Source organism: Leptopilina boulardi, unplaced genomic scaffold (genome assembly GCF_019393585.1).
Source record: "Leptopilina boulardi isolate dan_hultmark-lab unplaced genomic scaffold, ZJU_Lbou_2.1 LbouV2_327, whole genome shotgun sequence".
In the NCBI taxonomy this organism is placed as follows: domain Eukaryota; kingdom Metazoa; phylum Arthropoda; class Insecta; order Hymenoptera; family Figitidae; genus Leptopilina; species Leptopilina boulardi.
Genome location: NW_026137893.1, coordinates 300,796 through 316,112, shown reverse-complemented (window position 1 = coordinate 316,112; position 15,317 = coordinate 300,796). Strand labels below are relative to the sequence as shown.

Below are 15,317 nucleotides of genomic sequence, written 5' to 3'. Positions count from 1 at the left end.
AAAGCAAAAATGCAGTTGTGCCTTTCAAAAATGTATAAATTTAAATGAAATCACGATTTTTATTATCATCTTTAAATTGTTGCCACAGGAATACAATTAGAGGCACATCATTGAAGAAGTTCTTAAAAGTTTTGTTTTTTCATCACCTTTTAAGAAATGCATTGAACTTTTATTTTTATCCAACGCCGTAATAGATATTTTCATAAGAAGACGTTCAATTGAATTTTTTTAAAAAGTGCTATCACTCAATCAAACCTTCGTATAAAAATAAATTTAGTAAACAGCGTTAAATTGATTATATTATTCAATTATTCAGTTTTAACAAGTGATGAAATATTTACTTATATTACAAATTATTTTTTATTAAAAAATTTTATGCATTTCAACATTGCCCAAAATGGACTGGGCATTGTCGACATTGCCCAGAAAACAGAATTTTATAAATAATTTTCGACATTGACCGAAAAAAACAGGGCAATGTCGACAATGCCCGGGCATTCTCGGACATTGCCCGCCTCCCGCACATTGCCCGTAACATATATATATATATATATATATCATCATTAAAAGTGATGAAAATTCTCCAATTTTCAAAATTCCATAACTCGAAGATGCCTTGGTAAAAAAATTTTAAAAATTTATGAAAGCTAGTCTCAATTAGTACTAAAAGAAAAAAAAATTGAAGATGCAATTGCAGATGGACTTTGACGGCATGGAATACATCAATTACATGTGTAATCGATGCTTTTGATACTTTTTAGAAAGTTTTATTAAGTTTATATATATATATATATATATATATAATTGCATCTTCAATTTTTTTTTCTTTTATTACTAATTGAGACTAGCTTTCATAAATTTTTAAAAATTTTTTACCAAGGCATCTTCGAGTTATGGAATTTTGAAAATTGGAGAATTTTCATCACTTTTAATTTTTGAAAGCTCATAACTTTCTTAAAAATGCATCAATTTTAAAAAAGTTTTTTTTTTTAAATGTGTGTTTTTAAACGTATTATTCAAAAAAAACAGATCAAAATTTTTTTTTAACCGATATTACTATCAAATTTTTGAGTTTTAATGATAAAAAGTCATTTTTCTCAATTGAAGTACTGATCGATTTTTTTTTAAATTTTTTCAAAAAAAGAACTTCTTTTTACGAAACTTTTAAGCCTAGCCCGGTAATGGGCAAACGATTTTTACAATATTTTTGGAATTTTTCAAAATTCTTTGAATTTAAGTTTTTTAAAAATATTTTTGGTTTTTTTATACTACGTACTTTTATGTATATGTTAATGAGCTGATTACGAAAATCATAATGACAATACCCGAAAATTTGATTTTTATGGTGAAAACCATAAAAAAGTTCTAAAATTTATGGTACTTTTCGTTTATTAGGTAAAATATGTAAAATTAAAAAAAAAACTTTTAGACAAAAGTTATATATCGTATTAAATTACATTTTTTACATCTTTTGCATTTTTTTTTAATTTTGCATATTTTACCTAATAAACGAAAAAAACAATTTTAGCACTTTTTTATGGTTTTTATAATAAAAATTAAATTTTCGGGTATTGTCATTATGATTTTCGTAATCAGCTCATTAACATATACATAAAAGTACGTAGTATAAAAAAACCAAAAATATTTTTAAAAAATTTAAATTCAAAGAATTTTGAAAAATTCCAAAAATATTGTAAAAATTGTTTGCCCATTACCGGGCTAGGCTTAAAAATTTCGTAAAAAGAAGTACTTTTTTGAAAACATTTTAAAAAAATCGATCAGTACGTCAATTGAAAAAAACGACCTTTTATCATTAAAACTCACAGTATGGTATGGATTACACGCGTATAGTTACATGTGTAACAATTCTTAAAATTTCGAAAAAAATTTAAATATATAAATTACACGTGTAAGTAATTTCTATTTTGACATTGGTTTTAAGATTAGTTATGTATATAATTACTTTATCGCTATCATTATTAATACAAAATTTGTTAATGTTACTGAAAACTCTTCCGGATCTTCTGTATACTATATGTACATTAGATTAAAGTTTATTATTTACATATTAAAGAAATAATTTTTCCTTTTATAAGTTTAATAAGTTAATTTTATTTACATACAATAAATATTTCACAATATTTTACTGTACCTAGGTGTATATATATCCAACTAACAACTAGCAAATTATATCAGTCTCAAACTGTTAAATAAATTGAAGTCTTCAATATAGTCGTATCTATATTGCTGCATCAAAATGATGTTCACAAGTAAGTTTTTTCGTTATGTTTTAAATATTTTATTTAAAATTAATTTTATTTTTCAAATTTATTAAAAAAATAATTTTTCATAACAATTTTCTTACGGTATAATAAAGGAGAATTATTTACTTTGTTTTTTATATGTTTAAAATACTTAATACATATACCCAAGTTGCACGATATATCAACCAGATGTCACGGTGATATCACCGAGGTATGTCACCGTGACATCAGGAAAATGTCCGCCTTACGGTGATATCACACGGTGACATCGAGGTGACATCAAGGTGATATCACAGTCATATCACGGTGATATCATGGTGATATCATGTTAATATTTTACAGGGATTTAAAATTTTTTAGAAATTATTATTTTTATTATTTTTTTTATTTATTATTATTTTTTAAATTATTAAAAATTTTAAACCCCTGTAAAATATCAACATTATATCACGGTGATATCACGGTGATATCACCATGATATCACCTCGATGTCACCGTGTGATATCACCGTAAGGCGGACATTTTGACATTTTCCTGATGTCACGGTGACATTCCCCGGTGATATCACCGTGACATCTGGTTGATATATCGTGCTACTTGGGTATATTTAAGGCTTCACTATGAGAAAAAGGACCTTAAAAGCAAAAAAGTTTAGGTTATGTTTAGTGATAGTTTTAGCATTAATTAAATATGATTATTTTTAATTATATAAAATTAAAATCAGTTTTTATTTAATATATTTGATTTAATAAAGTCTTATATATTATGAAGTATTATCCCTCATAACAAAAGGATATCCCTAGGATATCCATAGGATATCCATATCAATGGTCGATATCCTAGAATGGTCCCCATCCTGAGAATATCTTCTTGACATCCAGAAGATATACTGAAAATATCTGTGGAATATCCTGACGATATCTATGGGATATCTGGAGGACATTTATGACAGTCTATAGAGATATCCAGAAGATATCATGTGGATATACTCAGATATCCATGGGATATCCAGGATATATCCAAACCGCCGATTTTTTGGATATGCTTAAGAGATCCTTTTGATATCCATAGGACATCCCTAGGATATCTGCGGGATATTATCAATATATCCCAAGATATCTTGTGTTATTAGGGATATATTAAAATTATTCTTGGAAAGTATTTTCAATTTAAAAACTACAAACATAACTTAAAATTTGTTTGCCTCTATGTTATCTTTTCTTGTGGCGTGTTACATATTTTCATTTTGGCGCCCAAGATTCTAATTCTAAATGTGATTTGTGTCTTTTTTTGCAGATTTACTGTCGTTTTTTCTAATAGGTTCTTGTAGTATTTATACAGTAATTGCTTATGGTAACGTAAATTACGATAATGCAGAACCACTCAACTTTTATGATATCTTGGAAAACTTCAATAACAACTTATACAAGGTATATATATATATATATACCTATATTACAAAAAGATATCGCCGCCAACGCCGCTACCGCTGTTTCAAGACTCTGAATACAGCCGCAAGTCCCCCCCCCCTTCATCCCCCCTCGCCAAAAATGATCTAAGTTTTGAGGTTCTGTTCGTTTCAAGACTCTGAATAAAGCCGCAAGTCGTCCCCCTCTCTTACGTTGAAGGGGTGGTGGATTTTCCACCAAAATTGACCTAAATTTTGAGGTTTAGTTATTTTGTCGGGAAACGACCAAGAAACAAACATAACTTTAAAATTTAGGTCAAACTTTAAAGGAAAATGACCAAAAAACGAACATAACTTTATATGTAGGTCAAATTATGGCAGGAAATTTTAAAAAATTAAATAAATTTTGTTTTAAAAATTAAAAATAATAAAAATCATAAATAAGATTTAAAAAAAATAAATAATAAAATATTTATAATAGTTTTAAATTCCAGAAATTGGCCAAACATAAATTCAAAATAGGTCATATGGCTATCAACAAAACCAATAAATAACGGGGGGTTGGCGCGCGAAGCGCGCAGGGTAGCTAGTATATCTATATAAGATCTGAACAATAAATTTTTAATAAATATTGTAAAGATGTTTCATATATTTTTATTCTGATGTCTAGAATGCAGCGTCAAAAGGATCCATACAAAATGTTTTATTATCTCCTTTGAGTATAAATATACTCTTAGCTATACTTGCCGTTGGAGCTGGAGGAAGAACTAGATCTCAAATAGTCACAGCTATCAATCAGCCATCCCAGTCGGGCGCACAAATTTTAAATAATTATAAGTTGATTATGGAAAACTGGATGGTAAGAACATAAGTAAATGCGCGGTGAAATTAGTTCCAACATTTGGATTACTTTGTCCCAAACTTTAATCCGGCATACTATCTTTATAAGTTATATTGCATTTTTTTTAGAATGTCACAGATGCAGAATTACAAATTTCTAACGCAATATTCGTCAGTCATAGTCTAAGACTTAAGGAATCATTTAGATACGAATTATTTAATTACTTTAAAGCACATGAATTTTTAGCGAATTTTGGAACTCCAACAGCAACAGCAAATGCGATTAATGGATGGATTTCGAGACAAACAAATAACAAAATCAACAATATATTATCACCAAGTACGTATATAATTTGGAAAAATTTTTTGATAAGAAAAATAAGTGTAAAGTTTGTTTTAACTATAAAGCTATGAAGTGGTGAACATTTCTAAATAAAATTTTTTGATTTTAATCTACATTCACTTTTTTTCAGATGATATAGATGTAGCATCTACTAAAATGGTCCTCACTAATGCCATTCACTTTAAAGGTGAATGGAAGAATAAGTTCAACGTTGTTACTAATTTGTTCTTTTATGGCTATAATCATCAAACTACTAACGTACCTACTATGATTCAAATAGCTGAATATAGATTTGTACATGTTCCTGCAATAAAAGCTAAATTCATAGAATTGCCATATAAGGTGAGATTCTCTATATTCTTTCTATCACTATACAAGATGAACCACATTATTTTGCATTTATATCTCTGATTAATTTTATGAAATATTATGATTCTTTTAATACTAATTGAAATTAGCTTTCAATATATTTTTGATAATTTTTTTTAGCAAACCGTTTACAAGATATAATTTTTTTTTGAAAAATTTTCAAAAAGTTTAATTAACAATCTGCATATGTACAAATGTGGTATCATGCCGCAACAATGATGATTTTGTACATATAAATTCTGGAATCATTTCGTATTAGGATGTTGGATAAGATTAAGATTGACTTTTTTCTTTTACAGGGTGACGAACTTAGTATGCTTATCGTGCTTCCTGATGAAATGTATGGTTTGGACGATGTTGAAAGTATTTTAGAGAGAGTAAACCTTAGAGTCCTCAGAAAATCTCTATCGCTTATTAAAGTTAAATTGAATTTGCCTAAATTTCGGGTTGAAGCTACCACTGACTTGTATGATGCTTTACATAAGGTTGGTTACATTTTAAGTTTACTCTAATTTGAAACACATTTTGTATTGGACAGAAATTAACGTGAAAAATGGAATTATTCATTTGCTCTTTTTTATTATTGAAGGATAAAAGTGGTGCACATGCTTTTGAATGAATTAATAAATTTTTCACGTCAAAATCTGTTGGTTACAAAATTTGCTACAAATTATTATAAATTTAAAATAACTGTCAATTTTTTATATCCAACATTATTAATTAATTACTTTTACCTGATTTTCATTTTTTAAATACTAAACTAAAACATTTACTTCCACATATAATAGATGGGTATAAATGATTTGTTTATGGATGTCGCAAACTTCACTCGCATTACAGATGACATAATTGGTGGGTGTAAAATTATGCATAAAACTTTTATTGAAGTCAATGAGAATGGTGCTGAAGCTGATGCAGCTTCAGGTAAGTCTTTTTTTAAATTTCTATTATATAATATTTTCAATTCTTAATTACATTTAAAGTAAAAAAATTAATTTTTTGTGTGGTATTTTTTTTCAGCTTCAGTTTTCAGCTACAGAATGATGAGACCCGATTCTCCTGAATTTAATGCTAATCATCCGTTTCATTATAAAATTATTAAATCAATTGATGAAAATAATCATGTTGTATTGTTTGCTGGTAACGTCAAACATATACAGTAATTTATAACATACAAATTATGGAGTTACATGAGTTTGCAAGGCCAAAATACACACATTAGAAGAAAATTCTAAATTTAAGAATATCTTGTAAGCGCCTATTTAACCCTCGGAGCACATACTGGGTCACACAGGCCCTGTCATTAATTTCAATGAAGTGTAATTTGAAAAGTCGGCAATACAACACGAACCTAAGGCCATATAGTGGTAACTAACTAGTAAGGAATAATAAGTAACATGATAATCCAAAGAAAATAATAAAATACTAGTAAATATGTTAATAAAAAAGTATAGTTTTAAAAAGTTGTGTCGAAAATCACATTTTTATCGTCTTAAAAGTTACCTTCGTTAAACTACAAAATAAATACCTTTTCTAAAAAATAAAATAAGGTTGTATTTTTTCCCTTATTCTAACACACTTCGAGAATATAAATCCCAATTTTTAACTTAAAATATTAAAAATTACAAGAGTTACATTTTTTTTTAAATTCAATTTTTTCTTTTTAATTAGTTAACTTCACGAATTTTTTTTCAATATGCAAATAATTTAATAATATTTCTAAACTGCATATTCTTATTTTACAAGGTTCAATGAATAAAAAAATATTTTTTTTGTGTTGATCAGTCTAATAGTTCAAAAGTGGGGGAGTTTTGTAAAGTAAACAGGGTCACAGCAACCCAGACTGTGCTACTTGTTCGAAAAAAGAGGTGTGTGCTCCGAGGGTTAAAAATATTTTTTCATACATTTAATTTTTAAAGTTAGAAAAAAATACATATTGTGTAATAATTATCTGGATATTTTTATAATGTAACCATTTATAAAAGAACATAAATTCAAATTTAAATGTACTTGAATTAATTGATTAATTAATCCTACGCTTCTATATATATATATATATATATATATATATAAAATATGTAGTTAATAATTTGATTCCTCAATATAAATTTAATTATTAAATGTAAAATTCAACGTTTCTTTCGATTTTATTATAGTTGCTCATTTTTCGTATTATTTCGGTAATTTTTGTACTTATGAATTATGATTATTATTTCGTTCACGCAATCAAGGTGGTTCGCAATCAATAATTTTATAAATAAGGGTACAACACAACCTCAAAAAGTAACATTACTATAATTTTAATTAGTTTTCAAGTCAATTTAAAAATTGTTTGATTTAAAATATCTTAAAAAACAATTATGGGCCTTATTAAGTTATTGAATTAGCCTAAAATTGGATAATTTGAAATACGTTTACAATCTTAGTCGTAACTTAAAAAAGTTTTGTAGTTATATAATAAAATTCATATAATGATTATAATTTTTAGCAGTTTTTAAAAAATTATTTTTATAATATGTAGTTAAAAGTTCTAAATTGTTGCCTCCTACTAAATTTTAACAGAAAAATAGTTAATTATATACTATAATTATATTATATGAGTAATACAATTCTGTGTTAATTAAAAAAAATATCAACCATATAAATTAACGCTGCGAGTGACGAAGATCTTCATTTCGGACTTAGTTTTAAAAAATTCAAATTGTCGGAAACAAAATAGTTATTAATATTTGAAAACCTCGTCCGCCATATTGAAATCGTTACTTTGAATTTAAAAAAAAATTAACTTTTAAAATTAATGCATATTTTTAAGAAATTTATAGGGGCAAGTGCATCAATTACGACGCGTTCATGAAAAATAACTATTATTATTATATTTAATATAACTGTTGCAAAATGATTTAAAAAAATTATTTTAATCTTTTTTTAATACAATTACTAATAAAGATGCACATTTAAAAGCAAATATTAATTTAATTATTTGAGATCAAATTTTTTTTTGTACATGATCTTGTACAATTTCATGTATAAGTTCTTGTGCATGACCACGTCCATGCTCTTGCACGTGTTAATTTTTTTTCTTTACTAAAAATTAAAAACTTCAAAGGCTGCGCAATAGTTTACTTTAACCTTTACAGCTGCGCAATAGTTTTTAGCATGCATGAGTTACGAATCTTAGAGGTTAAAAATTACCAAAACCTCAAATTTTATTAAAAAAAATTTTTACAACTATACATGTGCAAGAACATGAACGTGTTCATGTACAAGTACTTATACATGAAATTGTACAAGATCATGTTCATTTTCTTGTACAAGTATCATTCTTGTACAAGATCTTGCACCAGATCTTGTACAAGATCTCACACATGAACTTGTTCCAAATACAGGAACTGGTCAGAACTTGTACAAGTTCACTTGCTGATCCTGTACAGGAAATTGTACAAGATCTTGTACAGGGATTTTCAGTAGGGTGGGACGTTACGATGAGTTCTTTTTTTTAACTTGAATTCTTTTCACCTGAATCAATTGAATTTACATTTATTGATTCGAGTTTTTGTATTATATAAATGAAACCAAAAATAATGAAAGTGAAAAGGACAGGGATATATTACTATCATTTTCACTCTCCTTATTTTCGGTTTTGAATTCTGCATTTACAGCAACATGTAACTCCGACCTAAGTTATATGATGGAGCTTCTACAATAGCCCCGTTTGGCAACTCCAAGTCCAAGTCGGTTGGAGTTGGTTGCGCGCGCATGGTGTTGCTAACTGTCGCCGAGTTGAAAATGAAAAAAAAAATTGTGCGTGATCTCGTGCTCACGAAATAGTTGAGGTTATGTATCTTTGAAGCTGTAAAGACGTTGTAAAGTTTAATAAATTATTTGTTGTTGTTGTTGCTATTGATGTTGCTGCCGCCGTCTCATCGTTTTTTAAGGTAAGAAAAATGTAAATTATTAATCTTTTAATAAATTTTTCTTTTACAAATAACAAAATTTTTTTCCCGAATAATACACACATGCAATGAATTTAATATTTGTAATATATAACTTTTTTTTCATTTTCAATTCGGCGGCAGTTGGCAACACCATGCGCGCGCAGCCACAGAATCAGGAAGTAAATATATCCTTACATGGCAAGATTGTCTCAGTAAATATTCATGTGCAATCCCATTATCAAAAGCAGATGCAGCATCAATGGCAGTTGCGTTTGTTGATAATTTTATTTGTTTATTTCGTTGTCCAGAAGCCATTCATACTGATCAAGTTTCTTAATTTATAAGTGAACTCATGAAATCAATAGCTAGATTATTTAAAATTAAAAAAATCAAATCTACCGCATATCATCCACAATCATTAGGGGCTCTAGAAAGAAGTCATCATACTTTCATTGAATATTTGAGACATTATTGTGAAAAGACAAATTGGAATTGTTGGTTACAATCAGCAATATTTTCTTTTAATACATCTTTACATGAATCTACAGGGATAACTCCTCATGAAATGGTATTTTGAAAAAAGGCGCGAATTCCATCAGAATTTGCCAAAAATCAATTTTCAATTACTTATGATTTATATGTAAATGAGTTATTGAAACAAATAGCCGAAACAGAATCAATGGTAATTACCAGATTAATGTCTTCAAAACAACGGTGCAAAAAATATTACGATATGAAAATAAATGAAAAGAATTTTAAAAAGGGTGAATATATTTATCTAACAAACGAAAAAAGAGAAAATAAATTTGAAGATCACTACACAGGTCCTTTTAAAATTACAAGAATTATAAACTAATATAATATTGAAATTCAAATTGATTCATGTGAAAGAAAAATCGTACACGTGAATCGCGTAAAACATGCATTTATAAGATTATAAAAAGGCAGAATTTTATTACTGTAAAGAGAAAATTAAGGGAAAGTTAGTAGAAAAAAAAATTTTGTTAAGACGATCCAAAAAAAAATTTCTAATAAAAGGGATGGTCTATTTTTGTTTGGACGATCTCCCATAGGAGATGGTCTTAATATATATGTATTTTAAATCCCACGGCGGTAGATTAGATTCTATGATGAATGGAAATTTTGAATTGGTCCTTTTCTTTTATTTCTCCTTAAAAGGTTGCTCCTTGAATATCAATACAATAATTGTCCGAAAAGGTCCAAGGAATGTCATGATGTCCTTTTGAATATAAAATTCCTGATGTCCTTAAATTTTTTTTGGTGGATGTCGTGATGTCCTTTTGAATATAAATATCCTCTGGAAAGTAAATGTCCTAATATCCTTTGAAAATAAATAACGTCCTGAAGTCCGTTATTCTGAAAAAGGGGAGAAACAAATTAATTAATTAAAATCAAGAAGGTATGATATTTCTTTTTGATAATTTGAATTTTCCCACACAACAAAAAAAAATCCCTAAAAAAAAAGTTAGCAGAATTAAAACGGAAGTAGATGGCAGCAAAGGATATTAAATTAAGACGCAATACCTGTCAAAAAGAGAAAAGAAGAAAAGTGTTTTACAAACATGTGAATAATAATTCAAAAAAAAGAAGGGTGATTTTCCTAATAATAATAAAAAAAAACATCATGGAAGTGCTGATTGCGGTTTTAGAACAGAACTATGTAAGAAAAAAAGGGGGGGAACAATTTAAAAAAAAAATAATATATTTAATAAATAAATAAGAGGATGTGTACCCGTGTGGAAAAGTGATGTGGGTCCCTAGTGGGGGCCCTTATGGATCGCCCTCATGCCATGAGGGCGCATATGGATGATCCATAGGGGCCCCTCATGGAAACGACATGCTCATCGATGAGGGCGCCCGCATGGGCGATCCATGAGGGTGCCCCTACGGGCGCCCTTATGGGCCCTCACGTTTGCCCTCATCTTGCCCTCAAGTTTGCCATAATGTTTTTTAATCAATAATATTAATAATAAAAGTTAATTAATAATAAATAAGCTTAAGTTATGAATAAATAACATATTTATTTAATAATTATTCAATTTTAAATTAAATTCTTACTCAAATTGAATTTATTAATTAACGTTCTAATTAATTAACTGTCGGATATAACTTAAAGTAATAATAAATTAATTAATTAAAAAATTATATTTTCCAATCAAATGCAATTTATAAAATATAATTAATTATATGCTTTATGATTATTATCATGAATCATCTCAGGTGAATTTTCAAAAAAAGTGTAAATATATTTTTATTAAAAACGCGTTTTTCGTTGTTTTGAATCATTGGAAACATTCATTTTTTGTTGACGAAAAAATATTTGAATTTTGGACTTAGAAAATTTTGCTAATCGATCATGAGGGCGATCCATGCGGGGCCCCTACGTTGCCCCTCATGGATTCGCCATATGGATCAGCCCTCATGGGCCCCCGCCGGGGCCCCGAACTCTTGAGGGCAAGATCGTGGCTTTTTCCACACGGGTATGTATATATGTATATGAATATATATATTTTCTCTTTTCAGATCCCCGATCTTATTGAGATCGAAGATGAAAAGGAGAAGATAAAAAATCTTTCATTACCGGCGAAGGGGATCTCCAAATTCTGGGAGAATTTTTAACCATACTATCATCTGGAGATCCCCTTTTTCGAGCAATATCGAGGAGGGACAGTACTCTGTGCATTATGTGCACAGACGAAGAATACCCTCCTAGAAGAGGAATTCCATGAAAATTTTATTATTAAGGAATACACGGGGGAAAGTTTGTGGGCGTTTCGCCTACCAAACTTCCAACTTATGTTCTGGCATAAAATGAAGGCCAACGATAGATTTGAGTTGCGGATTTTTGAATGCGCTTTTTGTAAAAAAAATAGGGTCCCAATTCATGGATTAAGAGAGATGTGCAAGATGCAGATCTCTCTACATCCATGATTGGAAGTCATTCCGCAGTCAGAAAACACACATAAATTATTTACAATTTAAATTATAAAAAAAAATTGTATTTCCTATTTTTATTTTTGACTGTGTTTTTTTCAAATTTTTATTTTTGATAATCATAAATTTTTATAAGAAAAAATATTTTTTATTTAAAAAAGGGGGGGAATGTATTATCAAGAAAATAAAAAGAATTTTAATACTTACCAAATTTTCCTTCGCTGCAACCCAAATTGATAAAATTGAGATTTTTCTTTACCTAAAAAAAAATTTTTATTTAAAAGGGGGGAATGTATTATTAAGAGAATATAAATAATATAATAATCATTTTTTTGATACATACAATTTGAATAATCAGCAAAAAATATATATAAAATTTTTTGTTATGAATTTGATTTTAATAAAATAAAAAAAATTTAAATAAAAAAATTCTTTTTAAAAAGAAAAAATAACAAGCTAAAAAATTATAAAATAAAACGTAAAATGACAGTTGATTTGACAAAAAATAGGGAGAAATATATATAAATAAAATTAATAAATTAATCCTCAAATATATATAAAATTTTTTGTTATGAATTTATGTAGCAAAATAACAATTTTACAGAATTATTTGTAGAATTTTTATTTAACTAAAGTTTTATTTGATTGAAATTTCATTTAATGCAATTTTTGATAGAACTTATATTTGATAAAAAAAATTCTGGGTGTCTACTAACCTGGTAAACCGAAAATTTAAATTGACCGGAAAAAACCGGGAATAACTTTTGAAGTACAACTAACATTTTTAATTTTGCAAAAAATATCGATTTTTGTGGCTGCTGCAATGATTTTCCCACGGATTTTCTAAAAAAAGTGTCTTACGATAAGCAAGATATTTTTCAACTAGGTCATCTGCAATAAAAAAACAGCAAAATATTTATTTAATATAAGATCAAATCTTGAAAGGGAGAAAGTTTTTCTTGAAAGGAATGAAAAAATATTACATTAACAAAGTTGCAACTTCAAAAATTTTTTTTTATTTCTTCTTTTAAAGTTGCTATTTGGTTAAAATCTAATATTTTTTTCATTCCTTCAAAAAGAAAACAAGATTTGATCTTAAATTAACTAAATATTTTTCATTTTTTTTCCGTTTATCATATTTAAAAATATCTTGCCTATCGTTAAACACCTTTTTTAGAGAAGCCATGGGTAAAAGTTGTTGAAGGAGTCACAAAAATCGATATCTTTATATAATAAGAATTTTTGTTTATACTTTAAAATTTATTTAATTCTATGGAGAAAATTTCATTCTAATAAATTGACATCTTTCTTTGAAAAAAAATTCTTAAAAAATGACTATTTTTTTAGCCTCCTGGTATCATACTACCAAGTTTTATTGAATTCGTCATTTTACTCCAAATTGCGATTTAAAAAATTTTGAATTGACTACAATACAAGAATAATATAATACAATAAAAGAAATAATGTATAAACTTAAAAAACAATTATTTTCATAAAATATAATCAATTTTCGTAGATATTTGTAGATTTATACATGTTTGCAAGAAAAAAAATTTTAATTTGATAAGAAAAAATAAACTTGGAAAAATTAGAAAATAACAGGGAAATGACTGGGAATCTTGTTGAACGAAATTAGTGGCCACCCTAAAAAACGAAAATGTCAGGGAACATGTTCCCTGTTCCCAGCTAAAAATCCCCGTACAGGTTCCTTTAAGGTTCCTTAAATGTGGCTGCCATATTGAATCCGCCATTTTGAATTTTTAAATTCTGACATCATATTCGTAATCAGCGACCCCAAAAACCCCCGAGTACCAAGTTTCGAGTAAATGCAATTGATTTTTAACTTTCATGTCCGCCATATTGGATCCGCCATTTTGAAATTTTAAAATCTGACATCATATTTGTAATCAGCGACCCCAAAAACCCCTGAGTAAGAATTTTCAAGCTGATTTAGTTACTTCTGCTTGACTCATTATAACCTTTTGATATCAAAACATTAAACGCTTTTTTCTCAAAACACTATATTTAAAAATGGTAACCAGTAGAACTCAAAAACCGTTTGACCGATTTCAAAAATTCAAGTTGCATTCGATTCAGTGGAAGTTTTTGCAGGTCCTAAACCTCTAATATATTTAAAATATTCAATAATCAGGTTTTTGTGAGTGATTGATTGTCAAAAAAATGGTGTTTTTTCAGTTTTTGGGTTCCAAAGCTTGCCATTTTTTTAATTTTTGATTTTTTTTAATATCTCGAGGTTTAGAACCTGTATTAGGTTTTAAACTTTAAAATCACGTTTGAATTTTTTATTTTAGATGATTCTGCGATGAGCTACAGTGGTTACCGTAAAGGACCTTGATTTTGACCAGTGTACATAGCGACCTCTGTAGAAGGAGCATAATATTTTTTTAAATCGCAATTTTTTTTTAAATAGTTCTTGACGTATATAGTAACATGTAAAAACTTTTGATCAATTATATTTTAAAACTTATGAGTACACGATCTTTTAAAAACCTTCTATTTTAGGGCAAAAAAATTTAGGAAACCCCTTAAGGGTCATGTCTCAGAATTTTCTTCTTTTTGTTTATAAGTAGGATTTTAGGTTTTAAATAACTGTACCAAATATGAATGAGATATTGTTATTATTTTTCAAGATATTTGCAATTTTTTAATTAAAATAAAATAACACGTGAAAAAAGGAAAAAACAACGTTTGATTACAATCACTAAAAAGCTTAAAAAATCCAGCTTTACAGTGACAGTCGCGTCGCTTATTCACTAGTTTTGCTTGTCGCCGCGAATTTTTATTAAAAATACTTAAAGTACTACTTATAAACAAAACATATAAAAAAAATCGGAGACATGAACCTTAACTCTGCTGCAAAATTACCCATTTTTTACTTGTTAGATAATTAATCATTTTACCAGTTCACATTTATATTATTCCCGAAATCCCCGTACAGGTTCGTTTAAGGTTCCTTAAATGTTCCTGCACAGGAACCTCAAAGGAACCTTGAAGGATCGTGTCAGGTTCCCCTGCAGGATATTGGAACAAGGAACCTGTACAGGTTCCACTGCAGGAACATGAGTAACTAATGTTCCTTCACATGTTCCTGTACATGAACCTCGATAAGAATTTCCATGTAAAGGTTCCTTTTACAGGAACATTGTATGATCCTGCACAAGAAAATTGTTTATTTTTTCGAT

General features: G+C 28.0%; 2 protein-coding genes across 3 annotated transcripts in view; both read left to right on the top strand.

Annotated features, from left to right (window-relative positions):
- LOC127284996 (deoxynucleoside kinase) overlaps positions 1-15,317 on the top strand; it is a 421,619-nt gene that overhangs the window by 303,157 nt on the left and 103,145 nt on the right. The window lies entirely within an intron of this gene.
- LOC127284994 (antichymotrypsin-2-like) lies at positions 2,132-7,233 on the top strand. Its single transcript, XM_051310748.1, has 8 exons — positions 2,132-2,270; positions 3,561-3,694; positions 4,343-4,531; positions 4,642-4,852; positions 4,986-5,197; positions 5,524-5,709; positions 6,013-6,148; positions 6,245-7,233. Exons 1-8 carry the CDS (start codon positions 2,258-2,260, stop codon positions 6,385-6,387), a joined length of 1,224 nt encoding a protein of 407 aa, XP_051166705.1. The 5' UTR covers positions 2,132-2,257; the 3' UTR covers positions 6,388-7,233.

Excerpts from the sequence above, each read along its gene's own strand:
- LOC127284994 (XM_051310748.1), top strand. Across the intron at positions 3,695-4,342 it reads TCAATAACAACTTATACAAG|AATGCAGCGTCAAAAGGATC; the intron begins GTATATATATAT and ends TCTGATGTCTAG. Across the intron at positions 5,710-6,012 it reads TGTATGATGCTTTACATAAG|ATGGGTATAAATGATTTGTT; the intron begins GTTGGTTACATT and ends CACATATAATAG.